This window comes from Raphanus sativus, chromosome 5, assembly GCF_000801105.2.
Source record: "Raphanus sativus cultivar WK10039 chromosome 5, ASM80110v3, whole genome shotgun sequence".
NCBI lineage: Eukaryota > Viridiplantae > Streptophyta > Magnoliopsida > Brassicales > Brassicaceae > Raphanus > Raphanus sativus.
In genome coordinates this window covers 30,903,664-30,917,441 of record NC_079515.1, presented here as the reverse complement: position 1 = coordinate 30,917,441, position 13,778 = coordinate 30,903,664, and the positions used below count along the sequence as shown (strand labels likewise).

Sequence of the window (13,778 nt, the reverse complement as noted above, 5' to 3'; positions counted from 1 at the left end):
TTGCACAATATCATTAGTCTGACACTTCCTGAAACACTTTTTAGAAGATGATTTTGGATTCAAAATAATGTTGTATTTTGCTCAGGCATACACAAGACAACAGTGTGGGTTTATATATTCTAAGGTTAAGTAAATTGCTTCTACTTATATTTCCTGAATCTCAGACTCAGTAAGATACTTTCTGGATGCAACTGTCTACAAGTAAAATCAGAAAAAAAAAACGAACACCTTTAAAATGAAAACATACCATCCTTGATCTTTCAAAACTAACCAAACTTCATCTCCACAATACATATCTACGTATTACCATAATACACATAGAGAGATTCAGAATCAGGTCAGGAAAAATCTGCAGCAGGACAGCCGAAACCGCTGTGTAGCCAACACTTCTCGGCAGCTTGCGTTACATACGAGTTAAATTTCTCTTTAGCATAAGGAATGTCCAAAGACAAGTCATCAAGACTCTCTTTGACACGACCAAACCCTTTTGTCATCTGGTTAGTTGTGATGATCCCTTCAGCAAAACACTCCTCCAAAAGATTTAGCATCCCATCGTTCTTCTTCTCCATGGCCATCACCAAAGCTTTCTTGACCACCTCGTGGTTGAAAAACGGCATCCCTAGATCACGTATGCACTGACAAGCTTCGGATATCACTCCTCCCGTCTCGTACTCTTCCAGAAGTTTCCAGATCTTGTCTTTAGCATCTTCCACTGCCCAGCCTGTTCCTCCACCCCAGCTTCTCAAGAGTCTCTCTCCTGCGTGTCTAGCGGATATCAGAGACCGAGCTGAGCGGATGGTTTCGCTACCGGTTGACTTTGGAGGTAAGCTGCTTGAGATCTCTTCCAGGTTAAGTGGAGCCAAGACATCGTCGATCACAGCTCGAGCTAGAAACAGAGCAAGCTCTGTCGGATGCGTCTAAGATGTCTAACGCTGTGTCCTCTGCAGACTCTAAGAGCATGGTGAATCCGTTTATGAGATCTTCTGTTGAGAACATCTCCATGTGGAGAGCAGAGAGAAGAACAGAAGCCATCTCTTTCTCTCTGTTCTTCCTATCCATAGCAAGAGTGATCAGCTTCTTTAAGAACACCGAGTTGTATTCAGGTGATCCCAAGTCTTCAAGGCTTCGGATTAGCTCAGGGATGTCATCGGAGAGGAAATACTCTTGAATTATAGTTACCACGTCCTTCTTGTAACGTCTTAGCTTTTCATCTTCGATTGGCAAGTCTCCGTCTTGATCCGAGCCTCCTTTGATGAAGGCATCTTGGTCTAGCCAACCTCCAGTTACAGCCCTTGGAACTATTGATTCAAACAGAGTTTTGACAGATGGTATGTCTAGAGAAAGGTCATCAAGAATCTCTTCTACACGGGAGAAGCCTTTCGCTATCTGACTCGAACTGATGAGACCTTCCTCCGCAGCTTCTTTCAACAGTTTCAGCATCAGCGGCTCGGATGTTCTTGACTCCATGGCTTCAACCAAAGACCTCTTCACCACCTCGTGGTGGAAAAAAGAGACGCCTAGCTCTCTGATGCATCTGCAAGCCTCGCGAGCGTCACCGTTCTCCGAGTATTCCTTCAGAATTTCTGATATTTTTCTCTTTGTTTCTTCAACCGTGACGAGAGTGCTCCCACCCCATTTGTTCTCCACCAGCTCCGCGTGGTGAGGAGCCGTGAGGTAGCTTTTCTCCGCGGTTAAGATAACCTGAAACCCTTCAGAGGATTCTGGTAGAGTCTTCTTAGCCGTAGCTAGAAACACCGGGGGAAGGATTTCGTCGACGATGGCTCGGGCAACAAACAGAGCAAGGAGGTTAACAGCATCAGGTATGTCCAATGCAAGATCACCTACCGACTCGAGAAGTTTGATAAACCCAACCCTGATCTGGTCAGGTGAAACAACATCAGCATACAACGCAGATAGTAGCACAGAAGCCTTCTCCTTTTCCTTATGGTTCCTGTCCATGGCCATGGAAACAAGACGCTTGACGAAGTAAGGATGGTACTCGCTCAAACCAGTTTCTCTGAGGTCTGACGCAGCCACTGACACATCCCCAGAGCTGAAGTATTCGTGGATGATGGAAACAACAGATCTTTTGTAACCATCCAAAGGGTCTAACACTGGCGAATTGACATGTAGATATGCTTCCTGTTTTTGAACCAAGTAAAAGATGATCAAAACGAGTAAACACATTAAAAAAATGAAAGTATAGCACAACATGATGAAACATGGAAAAATAATACCTCTTCAATATCATAACCAGGATCCTTGTTATGAATACAAGAGTCAACTTCTGTGTCAAGAACATTTCCCAAAGTTCCTTTACCGCCAGCATTGTCTGTTGAAATATGGAAAGAAGAATGCAAATTTATATAGAGTTTGGGAGCAAGAAGTATGAAACTGAACCAAGAATAACTTTTTTTTAATCTACATGAACCATATGCTTACTTGAATGCGTTTGCAGCACACTCTCTCCTAATGGCCCCTTGCCACTGCTAGGGGATTTGATGCCCAGACCAGGAAACAGAGGAGGAGAGTTCTGAGTAGCTAATTCATGTTTGTTCAGCTGTCCATTCGTCAAAAAACCCTCACTAGATGCCATCTAACATGGTAAGAAGAGATTTAACATTGTTTATAAAAGCCAAATGAGCAAAACAATCAAACAGCAGCATTAGGCTAGTATTTGATATGAGAAGACAAATAAAAGTTATAGACTTATACCAAAAAGAAAAAAAAGAAGAAGAAAACTTTACAAACTAGAATCTACTGACACGATCTTGTGTTTACTCAGCAAACCATGATCAATTAGACGACTCTAAGCAATAACATAGATTCCACAAGCCTAACTCCTTCTCAAACACCACTTCTAAACTTGTTAACGAATCAAGAAAGCTTAATATAAGAAACTGCAAAGGAATTATACAATACCAGTGATCGAAACGAATGCAATTCAAATCGTGAATCAAACTTCTTCTGTGCTTGGCTCCGATCTTGAGAGCCAAGACAGATATAAAAAAACAAGATGAATAATCAATCAAAGCTCCTGTTCCGAAACTTGGCAATCAACGAAAGATTCAATGTCTCCGATAAACCGAGTCCCATCCCATGGCACGACGAGTTTATTATATAGAAGAGAATCGGCAAAGATAATTAAATTTGAAAAAGAAAAGAATTTACTTTTTTGTAGTAAGACCCCTTGAATATATGCTTTATTTCCAAACAACACCCTATACCTTTAATTGGTTCAGTTAGATCCAACATACCTTCAGCATTTCAAGTATTGTGAACTGTCTTATTGAAAAAGTCACACGAAACCTTTTCTTGCAGACACTTAACTCCTCTAAATTGAATTATGATTTGTGTGTCAGTTTTGATTAGCTAGCAGAATAAGATTTCTTCCGGTACTAATTGAGATTTAGGCGGAACATTAGAGATATTAGGCTAAACATGAGGGGCTTTAGATAGTTTTTCAAGAGTTATATTGTATTATCTCAGTTTCTATTGATTCTCTTCCACGTGCTTCACACTCCCCGCACGTAATCGGTCCTATCCGAGCTTTTTCATAAAAGAAAATCTGATCATTAAAAATTGCCCATAGTTATCTGCTACAAACTAAATGACAAAAGAGATAAAATATATTACACAAACTAAATGACAATGTATAGTTGTGTATTTAATTAGATCTGCCAACTGATTCATCTGACACCAAATCCAAATTTTGATTGGTTGGGTTTTTAGAAGATTTTAAAAAGTTTATTAACTCATTAACTATTACTAATAAGTATTTTAAGCAAATGTTTATTTGAGCATATATTTTCTATGAAATTATAGTAGACCATAAACTTATAAAATATCTAAAAAATTGGAATATTTTTATATAATTAGTTTATTTTATTTAATAATATTAAAGTTTATCTTTATATGAGAAAATACATTTATTACTATTTTAAAATAATATTTAAACAAGAAAATATAATTTCGTTAATATAATTATAGATAAATACTATTTTCAACAAAACATTATTTTAAATATATAATAGATAATATGTATATTTATATAAATGTATCCTAATTCATTATATAATAGATAATACGTTAACTTGTTTATGCATATTTATATATAAACAAGTTAACATATTATCTATTATAAATATATCCTAATTCATTATATAATAGATAGATAGAAAACAAGTTAACATATTATCTATTATATAATGAATTAGGATATATTTATATATAATTTTTTACAGTTCTGTTAATCAATTAACATAAGTATAATTATTATGGTGCACAGAAAAGTATTTCATTATTATTTTTAACAAAATAGTATAATAATATACTATATTTATAGTTTATTGTTATTCCTTTATAATCATATCTGTAATTAAAATACAAATCCAAAAATTTGACGATTTAAAAACTGTGAAACTTTTGCAAAATGACACAAAAATTGAAGTGAAGTACAAACATAATTTTCTTTATCCACAATATTTTGCCATAGTATTCCTATAAAATATTAACGTCCCTAAAAATTTACAAAATACTATCATTATTTAGTTTTTTTTTTCTGAAAATCACAAAAAAAAAAACAGTCTAAACATTTATTTGCACCAATATCTCTATCATCAATCTCTCCAACCAACCACAATAAACCACTAATTTGGAACTTTTAAAATTCAGGCATTCAATTTTTATTTCTTCCCTTCTCACTAAACCAACAAAATTTCATTCATACATTTCCTTTCCAATTTCATCTAAAAACCCTGGTAACTTTCATTTTAATCAATACAACTTTCATAGTTTGGTATTCTTCACTAAAAATCATCAAAACATCTCTTCTATATATATTCAAACCAAATTGCCAAAAAAACAAACTTTAAATTTTCAGCGTAACTATTTACATTATAAGCTCATTCATAAGTAAAGCCAAGACAAAATAAGGTGAGAAAGCATAAGAATCAAAAGCCTGAAGAAAGAGGGTTTAAGGAGGATAAATATAATTTGGATAAACTAAACCCTCGGATTAGTAACCACTCAATGGATCTGAAACAAGCAATCTATATAGTAGAAGCAAATAACTCTATATGAACCCGTTGAAGAATCTAAATTTAACTACTAATTACTATGTCCGGCGATTATCCATAATTATAATTTCTTCCGGGAAAGAAACTAAGAAGCCTTTCGATTTATATCAAGACAGCTCCTTATAGACTGAAAAGAAACATCGAGTTAATTGAAAACAATCAGACTAGATAATATAGGTCTCCAAAGCAACCAAGAAAAGTGACCACGATCACAAACTAAAAGACCTATATACATCTCAGGGTTTCTGATTAGGTAAAGACAAACCAATACTAAGAGACGATGCAAGAAAGAAAAAGACAGGAACTTTGAAGCAAGCAAACTCACTTGGCTAATGCCCATCAACTTTGAAACACAATTTTCAAGTCCTGAAGATTCAAATCATTGAAGCTACAACACAGCAACTGTGTGGAAATGAGTGAACTCACTTTAACGGGAAATGCAGAAAACAATACTTTGTAGCATTACCGATCTAATTCAAACAAATATGTTTGGAGAAAGGGAGGAATCGAAGCAAAGAAGCTCTTTAAGATTTGCGACCTTGAGCCTTCCTGAGCTTCCTGTACTTATGCTTGTTCATCTTCTTCTTCCGCTTCTTCTTCACACTATCAGCGTAAATCACCACCTCCTTCTCACCTTTCTCCTCCGTGAACGGCACCATACCGATTAGATCCGAACCGTGAACCATAGTCGGGTTAAATCCGTACCCGATTGGGAAACTAGGGTAAAACCGCAGAGATTCGTCGGGTTTATTAAACGAAGAGGAGACCGTAATCACCGGGTTATTAGCAAGAGAAACTGGATCGGAATCTACAGATGCAGACTCGACGACGACGCAAGGCTTCTGATGTGGTGTAAGAAGACTGGGAGTGAGCCTCGGGATCGCTCTTAAACAGGATTGGTTCCTCAGAAATCTGTGCACAAGATTCGCCATTTCAGATTGAAAAAGAAAAACCTAGAAATGATGGAAGTGACGAGCGAAGCCGACAACAGATCCGAAGGGGTTTTGTTTTGTCGTCCTAAACCTCCACAACGACGTCGTTTTGCAAACTTGTAGAACAGACATTTGGGGGTCAGAATGATTAAAAACCAAACTTAGGGGAAAATACTGAAACATAACACAAAATATCGGGCATCTGTGCAAAAGCACGCGCACGATATTCCCTTTTTGTTGCGTGCAGTTTCCGCTATCATGCGCATTATCCTAAACGAATAAAGTCTCCGATCACCTCTCTCTCTCTCTCACTCTTTCTCAAAGTGTCCAGTCACGGGAAGTTATCTCTCACACAACATGAAGGTACTCTTTCCCTTTGTTCTAATTCGAAACCCGAGAAGTGTAATTGTGATTTTAATGGACCTAATTGATCAAAACTTTATCTTTTTCTTCTAAATAATTCTGCAGAAAGTTTCATTTGATTTAATAAGTTTCTAGACACAATCGATTGATTAAAAATCCGATGACTTGAAATGTATCAACTTTTTAAGTAGTTTCTAGTTTAGTGTTTGGTCCTGATGTTGTTGTTGTTGTTTGTTGTAGCAATTCTGGAGCCCAAACAGTATCAACAAGAACAAAGCTATGGTGGAGAATCTTCAAAGCCATGGTGTGATTACCTCTGACGAGGTCGCTAAAGCTATGGAGGCTGTCGACAGAGGCCTCTTTGTACCAGACCGTTCCTATGCTTACGTCGACAGTCCCTTGTCTATTGGCTACAACGTCACCATATCAGCTCCTCACATGCACGCAATGTGCCTTGAGCTCCTCGAAAAGAATCTGAAACCAGGGATGCGTGTTCTTGATGTCGGCTCTGGTTTGTTTCTTGAAACTTAGGCTTATTCAGTTCTTGCTTGCGGGTTGGTTCATTGGTTGATGAATGATATTGGTTGATCTTGATAGGAACCGGGTACTTAACAGCTTGCTTTGCGTTTATGGTTGGTTCCGAAGGTCGTGCTATTGGTGTGGAGCACATCCCTGAATTGGTGGCTTCTTCCATCAAGAACATTGAAGCGAGTGCTGCTGCTTCGCCATTGCTGAAACAAGGATCTCTGGCTATTCATGTTGGAGGTGAGGTTTCAGTTCCAAAAGTTTGTTTGGTGTTTTCTTTAAAAAAAAAAAAAAACAATGAGATGTTTGTTTGTTTCAAAAATAGATGGAAGGCAAGGATGGGGTGAGTTTGCACCTTATGATGCTATTCATGTGGGAGCAGCGGCACCGGAGATCCCAGAGGCATTGATTGATCAATTGAAACCTGGTGGGAGACTGGTGATCCCGGTTGGCAACTTATTCCAAGATCTGCAAGTGGTGGATAAGAACTCTGATGGTTCGGTTAGCATCAGGAGCGAAACATCAGTTCGTTATGTTCCTTTAACTAGCCGTGAAGCCCAATTGAGAGGCGAGTGATGATTTGCTTGTTATACAGTACAATGGATCATGTATGCTTCACTTGGTTTTATAAATCAACCTTGTTACTAGAGAACATAAATCTCGAGGATGTCTTTGCTTGTTAGAGTTTCAAATGGGTAAACATGTTTATTGTTGAACATAAATAATAGTAAGTGTTTATTAAGGGTAATGGTTTTAGTCGATCGAGTAGTAGTAGTTGATGCAATGGCAGTGTAAAGTGGGAACATGCAGTGAATCACACTACCGGTTGATTCATCAAAATTGTCTCAACTTCTGTAAATTAAAATATCTAAAATATTTGAAAACTATCTTTTTATCATACCAAATATTTAAGATATAACTACATTTTAAACTATTTAAATTTACTAATATATAATAATATTAACATGAAAAATTAACAAAAAATATAGAAATTATTCACAAATCTAATTAAATATTAGTTTAACTATCTAAACTAACTAAGAATATTTAAAATAACAAATAAATCAAACTACAAATATCTTTAAAAAATCATATGTAAATTAACTTAAAATATATAAAAACATTTACACATTAACTAATTTTGGATTTATTTGGATATAGTTCGAATTTCGGTTTGGTTCAAGTTATAATCAAACTTTAAAGTACTAAACTCATAAGTACCACCGTATATCTTTGTATAACGGTTCAAATTCAGATTTAGATAAATATTTCGGTTTAGGGTAAAAACGCTCAGTCCTAGTGTTGGAGACCGATAATATTCGTTTCACAGAACAATGAGTCTTCGCAAGCAAAGCACACTTGGCTAATAAGAGTTTCAAATGAGCAAATGGATAGTGATGATGATGCATACATAACATAATAAAACATTTATTATGAATAGTTCCCAAGTCAAGAAGTAGATGATGCAATGGCGTAAAGAGGGAACATGCGGTGAATTGCAATACCAGTTGATTCAGCAACTTCGGCCTGATCCTCTGTAGATATCCAACCAAACTGATGCACTAAGTTAGCTAAAACCACCTCATTCAACACCACAGCGAACGATATAGCTGGGCAAATCCTTCTCCCTGCTCCAAATGGAATCAGCTCAAAATCTTGACCCCGGAAATCAACAGATGAATTTAAATGCCTCTCCGGTCTAAACTCCTCTGCGTCTGGTCCCCATGTCGCAACCTCTCTCCCGATTGCCCATGCATTGATCATGACCTGTGTACCGGCAGGTATGTGGCAATCTCTTAATCTGACATCATGTGTTGATTCATGAGGAACCATCAGTGGAAGTGGAGGATGTAGCCTTAGTGTCTCTTTGATCACAGCTTTTAAGTAGTTCATGTTTTGAATATCTTCTTCTAATACGCTTGATTTCCCCTTGCAAATTGTACGGACTTCTTCTTGAAGTCTGCTAAGACATTCGGGGTGACGTAGAAGCTCTGTCATTACCCATTCCATAAGTGTGTAAGATGTGTCCGTACCACCTACAAAAACATCCTGAAAACCAAAATAATAAAATAATTATGATCATATACTAAAACATCACTGAATCTGAACAAGTATCATTTGAGATAGTATGTTTCTTCCACTAACCAAGATGATTGCCTTTATGCTGACTCGGTCGATGTCAAACCCGACGCTTTTCTCTCTCTGAATCTTGAGTAATACATCCACAAAATCAGTCCTGTCTCCTCCGTCACCATCTTCATGGTCTAGTAAAACTCTCTCAAAGAACTCATCAAGATCCTTTCTTAACTTTTCTAGCTGACTATCCAGACCTCGGATCCGATCAATCCATGCAAGACACGGAACATAAGTCCCGACACTAAACACTCCCAATAGCCTTGTGAGCCTTTCCATTAACTCCTTAAAATCCGTCTCACAGCCGTACTTCCTTCCCAAAGCAACTCTACATATCACATCGTTCGTTAAATTTGCTAAGAGCTTGCTTAGATTCACTGGTAACGAACTTGCTTTAATCTTTTCCATCATCAGACTCATCTCTTCTTCTCTCACGTTTCGAAAGGAACGTACCATTTTGTTGCTTAGGAGATGGAGGACACAAACACTTTTCATTTGCCTCCAATACTCTCCATAAGGAGCTGCGGCCACATCGTGTCCATCGTAAAGAAGCTTTTGGAAGATTTTAGACCGTGGACGGCTTGCAAACACGCGGTCGTGCGTCTTCAAAACGTCTCGGGCCGCCTCCATTGAAGAGACTACTAGAACGGGGACGCTGCCAAAGTGTAGGAGCATGAGAGGACCATAACGGTGGCTTAGGAAGCATAGTGATCGGTGAGGATGGTGCCCCAGCTGATGGAGGTTTCCGATCAAGGGAAGTTTAGGTGGTGATGATGGTGTGTTGCTTTTTTCCTCTTTCTTGAAGAAGAGAAAGGTAATCAAGATTACTGAGCATAAGAGAAGTATTGTGATCATCATTTGCATGTCTAGATTCTTGAAGTTCTTTGGTATTGTCTCCACGGACCACGGACCAAAATTAATGTCCGCTCAATTTCTTTTTCTTTTTTTTTGTTCGGAAAACAGATAATGTTATACGATTTATATTTCACAAAAGACAAAATCTAGTGATCGTTCTTTCTTCTGGATTTAGTTTTGATTTATTGAATACCACAAAAATATGTTTTGAATTTTTTTTTCATTCTATCTAAGCGCTTATGAATAGTACAGGTTATGCTACAAAGCCTATCTCTCACACTATCATTACAATCTTATGGTTTCTCTATCTTATCTCCTCTCCTTATGCCACTAGTGTCTACTTATAGAGTGCTATTAAAAAAAAAAGCTATGGCTTCTAGGTGCATGTTTCCTCGTCGCTATTTCCTCATTAGCCGTTTTATGTGGACGTCCCAAAAGCAAGCTTAAATTGAGTGATTGGTTGACTTCGACTATTGTTAAGCATTGGTGTTCTCCAGCTGGTAAATGCGAAATCAGACTTCCACATCATGTTAGCATAGCTTCACACCAAATCCAGATGATAAATAAAAACATACGAGCATATCTGCAGGGCGTGCTTGTGTAGAATATATCCCTAAACTGGTGGCTTCTTCCAATCAAGAATATGTATAAAAAGCCTCTATATGGTATGAACAAAAATGTGGATGAACACTTGAAGGAGTCTTAGAGAGAACAAGAGAATTTTACTGAGAAAATCCTAACCACGATTTTGTAATTACCAAACCCATTTTTAACTTCTTATTTTTCAGTTTAGGGTGGGTTTTTATAGTCAGCAACAAGACTGTGACTTACGGAATAAGAAAAGGGAAATTTTGCTATTCATTAACGAGTTTTTCTTGATTCGCGAATCCCGTAAGAGAAACACCTTGAAGTTGACCGAGAAAGCAAAATAATTGAACAAAATAATAAAATCACATGACAATAAATAGGCAAGCCAACAAAAATAAGTAAAAAACAGATCCATGGGCGGGAAAAAAGCAACAACCCACACCTCTGCCACGTGGTCTTGTCCGGTGGATCTCAGTGTCTACAAAGAAAGAGCGAAGTCTACACCATTAAATACGAATAGCTGGAAAAAGCTCAAGCTTGGTTTGAATGGGAGAAAAGTCAATTAACATCTAAGTAACCAATTAATACTCAAAAACAGCCAAGTAATGCTTAATAACAATAATATCAATAATGATAATGTGCTTTTAAATATGTTCCCAAAGAGGTGCGTTTTCTTCTTTGACCAAACTCTCTCTCTGCTCCCAAGAAATCCTCTGTTATCGACCCTCAAGAATGAGACAAGACGAGGAAAACTCCGAGGAAGAGTTCGTAGAGATTGATCCCACTGGTCGCTATGGACGAGTCTGTTCTTCTTTGTTTTGTTTTCCTTTTCTAATTAACCCTTTTGTTGCTCCATTATAATCTTTCTTGTGTCTCACTTTACAGTATAATGAAGTTCTAGGCAAAGGAGCTTTTAAACAAGTGTATCCTTTTCTAACAGATCTCTGTTCTTGCATGAACTTTTCAACAAATCCGGAGTTATAAAAATGTTATTTTCTTTCATCGGTGCAATTCTTCAGATACAGAGCATTTGATCAACTGGAAGGAATCGAAGTGGCTTGGAACCAGGTTAAGCTAGACGATAAACTCTGTAGCTCAGAGGATTTAGATCGTCTTTACTCTGAAGTTCACTTACTCAAAACCCTTAAACACAAAAGCATCATCAAATTCTACACCTCTTGGATCGATCACCAACACATGACCATCAATCTCATCACCGAAGTCTTCACTTCCGGAAATCTTAGACAGTTTAGATTCTCCTTTCTCTCAAATATTTTATTATGTTTCTGATATAACGTTATAATCCATTCGAGTCCTCTGACATTTTTAGGTACCGGAAGAAGCACAAGTGTGTTGATCTAAGAGCACTGAAGAAATGGTCAAAGCAGATTCTAGAAGGGCTTGTTTATCTTCATAGTCATGATCCTCCTGTGATCCATAGAGATCTTAAATGCGATAACATATTGATCAATGGTAACCAAGGTGAGGTTAAAATTGGAGATCTCGGGCTAGCAGCCATTCTGCACCGTGCTCGCTCAGCTCATAGTGTCATTGGTGAGTCCTTTAAGCTTGTTCATTCTTAGAATTCAAAGTTCCTTTTGTGAAACTATAGCTTCGATTGGTAACAATTATAATACATTATTTATAATTCATGCATAAACTCAAAAAAATAAAATTAATTTATGAATGATCGGTAACATTTTATAACTCAAACTTAATTAAGTGCAACTCATGTCTCACCATTCAAAACTATAATTGCGTATGTTTGAAATTGTTAAAGGTACTCCTGAATTTATGGCGCCTGAACTCTATGAAGAGGATTACAATGTACTTGTCGATATATACGCCTTTGGAATGTGCTTGCTTGAGCTTGTAACTTCCGAGTACCCGTATGTCGAATGTACAAATGCTGCTCAGATTTATAGGAAAGTTACATCGGTAAGTGATCTTTCTCTCCAATCCTAATCCAACATCAATGTCTGTGACTTATATTTATCTAGTCGGTCCATTTTATTGATGCTTGTTAGGGAATCAAACCAGCCTCACTTGCAAAAGTTACTGATCCACAAGTGAAAGCATTCATAGAGAAGTGTATCACAAAGGTCTCAGAACGCTTGTCAGCCAAGGAACTACTTGATGATCCTTTTCTGAAATGCTACAAGGAAAAGACCGAAAGTGTCACATCTTACAAAGGTAACCTTTTTTCTTTTTGATATATCTTCTGTGTCACATCTTACAAAGGTAACCATAATCTTGATATATCTTTTATCTTCACTGTTGGATCTAGCCATCTAGGTCGATCTTGTAGATCTCCTATAGTAATCTATCTTTAAACCAATAGTTCAGTTCGGTTTATATATTTTGTATACTGTACATATGATTTATATACAGAAAACGGATGCAATGGGAGAGAAATTGAAGATAAACTCTCAGATTCTGCGGTAGGTTTAACCGTAGAAGGGCAACGTAAAGATCTCAACACAATCTTCCTAAAACTACGTATCACCGATTCCAAAGGTTTCAATCTTTTTTCTTTATATAAAAAAGTTTCCATTATCATATCATCATTGAATCTTTCTTTAGATAATAGTAGTAACATGTTAATACAGGTCAAATTCGTAATATACACTTCCCGTTTAACATAGAGACGGACACATCTTTCTCAGTAGCCATCGAAATGGTCGAGGAATTAGACCTAACCGATGATCAAGACATCTCCATGATCGCTAAGATGATTGATGCAGAGATACATTCACACATTCCCGATTGGATCCCTTCTGGTCTTAACGGAGATTATTCAACCATGCAAAGATGCTTATCTTCTCCTGATTCGCTGCGTTTAGATAGATTTCCCTCGGGTAGAAAAGTCTGGTCCTCTCCCAAAGCTGGAGATTCACGTTCACCGTTCGCTCAACGTTCTAGTTCTAAGCTTTCGTCGCCGTCAAAAGGACGCATCGATGATAAAGAAGTTTGGATTGTGGTTAAGAAACTCGAGTCTTTGTTGAGGAAACAGAGAGAGCAGATCGAAGAGTTGCATCGAGATCAAGAACGTGTTGTTCGTGAGTTTTTGAAAGAGTTTCCTCCTGAGATCTCTGAAGAGGCTTTGCTCAGATTGCAAGCCATGGATTCCGACAGCTTACTGTGTTAAATTCGTTTGTTACATCTCTCGTCAATATTTATTTGGTCTGTAATATTATGTTATACAGTTATACTACACAATAATTAAAATGTGCTTGGTGCAAACTATGGAATTGTTACTATTATAAGGAAATCTATCATTTTCGTTAGGGTTAGATCCTTATTA

At 37.2% G+C, this 13,778-nt stretch overlaps 5 protein-coding genes across 5 annotated transcripts; 2 read left to right on the top strand and 3 right to left on the bottom strand.

The window, feature by feature from the left end:
* Positions 1–207: 207 nt before the first annotated feature.
* On the bottom strand, positions 208–3,118 carry LOC108829156 (MA3 DOMAIN-CONTAINING TRANSLATION REGULATORY FACTOR 4). Its single transcript, XM_018602820.2, is given in 5 exon segments — positions 208–905; positions 907–2,142; positions 2,238–2,332; positions 2,443–2,596; positions 2,918–3,118. Coding segments are annotated over 4 exon segments (2,052 nt in total). The 5' UTR covers positions 2,918–3,118; the 3' UTR covers positions 208–338.
* Positions 3,119–5,223: 2,105 nt separating this feature from the next.
* LOC108829169 (uncharacterized) lies at positions 5,224–6,097 on the bottom strand. The gene has a single exon (XM_018602838.2). It carries the CDS (start codon positions 6,008–6,010, stop codon positions 5,603–5,605), a length of 408 nt encoding a protein of 135 aa, XP_018458340.1. The 5' UTR covers positions 6,011–6,097; the 3' UTR covers positions 5,224–5,602.
* A 72-nt stretch (positions 6,098–6,169) lies between these two features.
* Positions 6,170–7,646, top strand: LOC108829168 (protein-L-isoaspartate O-methyltransferase 1). Its single transcript, XM_018602837.2, has 4 exons — positions 6,170–6,373; positions 6,614–6,884; positions 6,971–7,138; positions 7,224–7,646. Exons 1-4 carry the CDS (start codon positions 6,368–6,370, stop codon positions 7,472–7,474), a joined length of 696 nt encoding a protein of 231 aa, XP_018458339.1. The 5' UTR covers positions 6,170–6,367; the 3' UTR covers positions 7,475–7,646.
* A 570-nt stretch (positions 7,647–8,216) lies between these two features.
* LOC108829160 (cytochrome P450 71A26) lies at positions 8,217–9,984 on the bottom strand. Its single transcript, XM_018602826.2, has 2 exons — positions 9,044–9,984; positions 8,217–8,947 (listed from the first exon to the last, which is right to left on the bottom strand). The coding sequence occupies exons 1-2, from the start codon at positions 9,893–9,895 to the stop codon at positions 8,348–8,350; spliced, it is 1,452 nt and encodes a 483-aa protein (XP_018458328.1). The 5' UTR covers positions 9,896–9,984; the 3' UTR covers positions 8,217–8,347.
* A 1,135-nt stretch (positions 9,985–11,119) lies between these two features.
* On the top strand, positions 11,120–13,717 carry LOC108829159 (probable serine/threonine-protein kinase WNK3). The gene is made up of 8 exons (XM_018602825.2): positions 11,120–11,275; positions 11,360–11,397; positions 11,494–11,721; positions 11,805–12,028; positions 12,255–12,412; positions 12,502–12,667; positions 12,866–12,991; positions 13,084–13,717. Exons 1-8 carry the CDS (start codon positions 11,207–11,209, stop codon positions 13,620–13,622), a joined length of 1,548 nt encoding a protein of 515 aa, XP_018458327.1. The 5' UTR covers positions 11,120–11,206; the 3' UTR covers positions 13,623–13,717.
* The last annotated feature ends 61 nt before the right edge of the window (positions 13,718–13,778 follow it).

Excerpts from the sequence above, each read along its gene's own strand:
- LOC108829169 (XM_018602838.2), bottom strand. The coding sequence starts at position 6,010 with ATGGCGAATCTTGTGCACAGATTTCTGAGGAACCAATCCTGTTTAAGA.
- LOC108829168 (XM_018602837.2), top strand. Across the intron at positions 6,885-6,970 it reads TGTTCTTGATGTCGGCTCTG|GAACCGGGTACTTAACAGCT; the intron begins GTTTGTTTCTTG and ends TGATCTTGATAG. Across the intron at positions 7,139-7,223 it reads TCTGGCTATTCATGTTGGAG|ATGGAAGGCAAGGATGGGGT; the intron begins GTGAGGTTTCAG and ends TTTCAAAAATAG.
- LOC108829160 (XM_018602826.2), bottom strand. The coding sequence starts at position 9,895 with ATGCAAATGATGATCACAATACTTCTCTTATGCTCAGTAATCTTGATT. Across the intron at positions 8,948-9,043 it reads GCATAAAGGCAATCATCTTG|GATGTTTTTGTAGGTGGTAC; the intron begins GTTAGTGGAAGA and ends TTTGGTTTTCAG.
- LOC108829159 (XM_018602825.2), top strand. The coding sequence starts at position 11,207 with ATGAGACAAGACGAGGAAAACTCCGAGGAAGAGTTCGTAGAGATTGAT. Across the intron at positions 12,413-12,501 it reads TTTATAGGAAAGTTACATCG|GGAATCAAACCAGCCTCACT; the intron begins GTAAGTGATCTT and ends GATGCTTGTTAG. Across the intron at positions 12,668-12,865 it reads AAGTGTCACATCTTACAAAG|AAAACGGATGCAATGGGAGA; the intron begins GTAACCTTTTTT and ends ATTTATATACAG.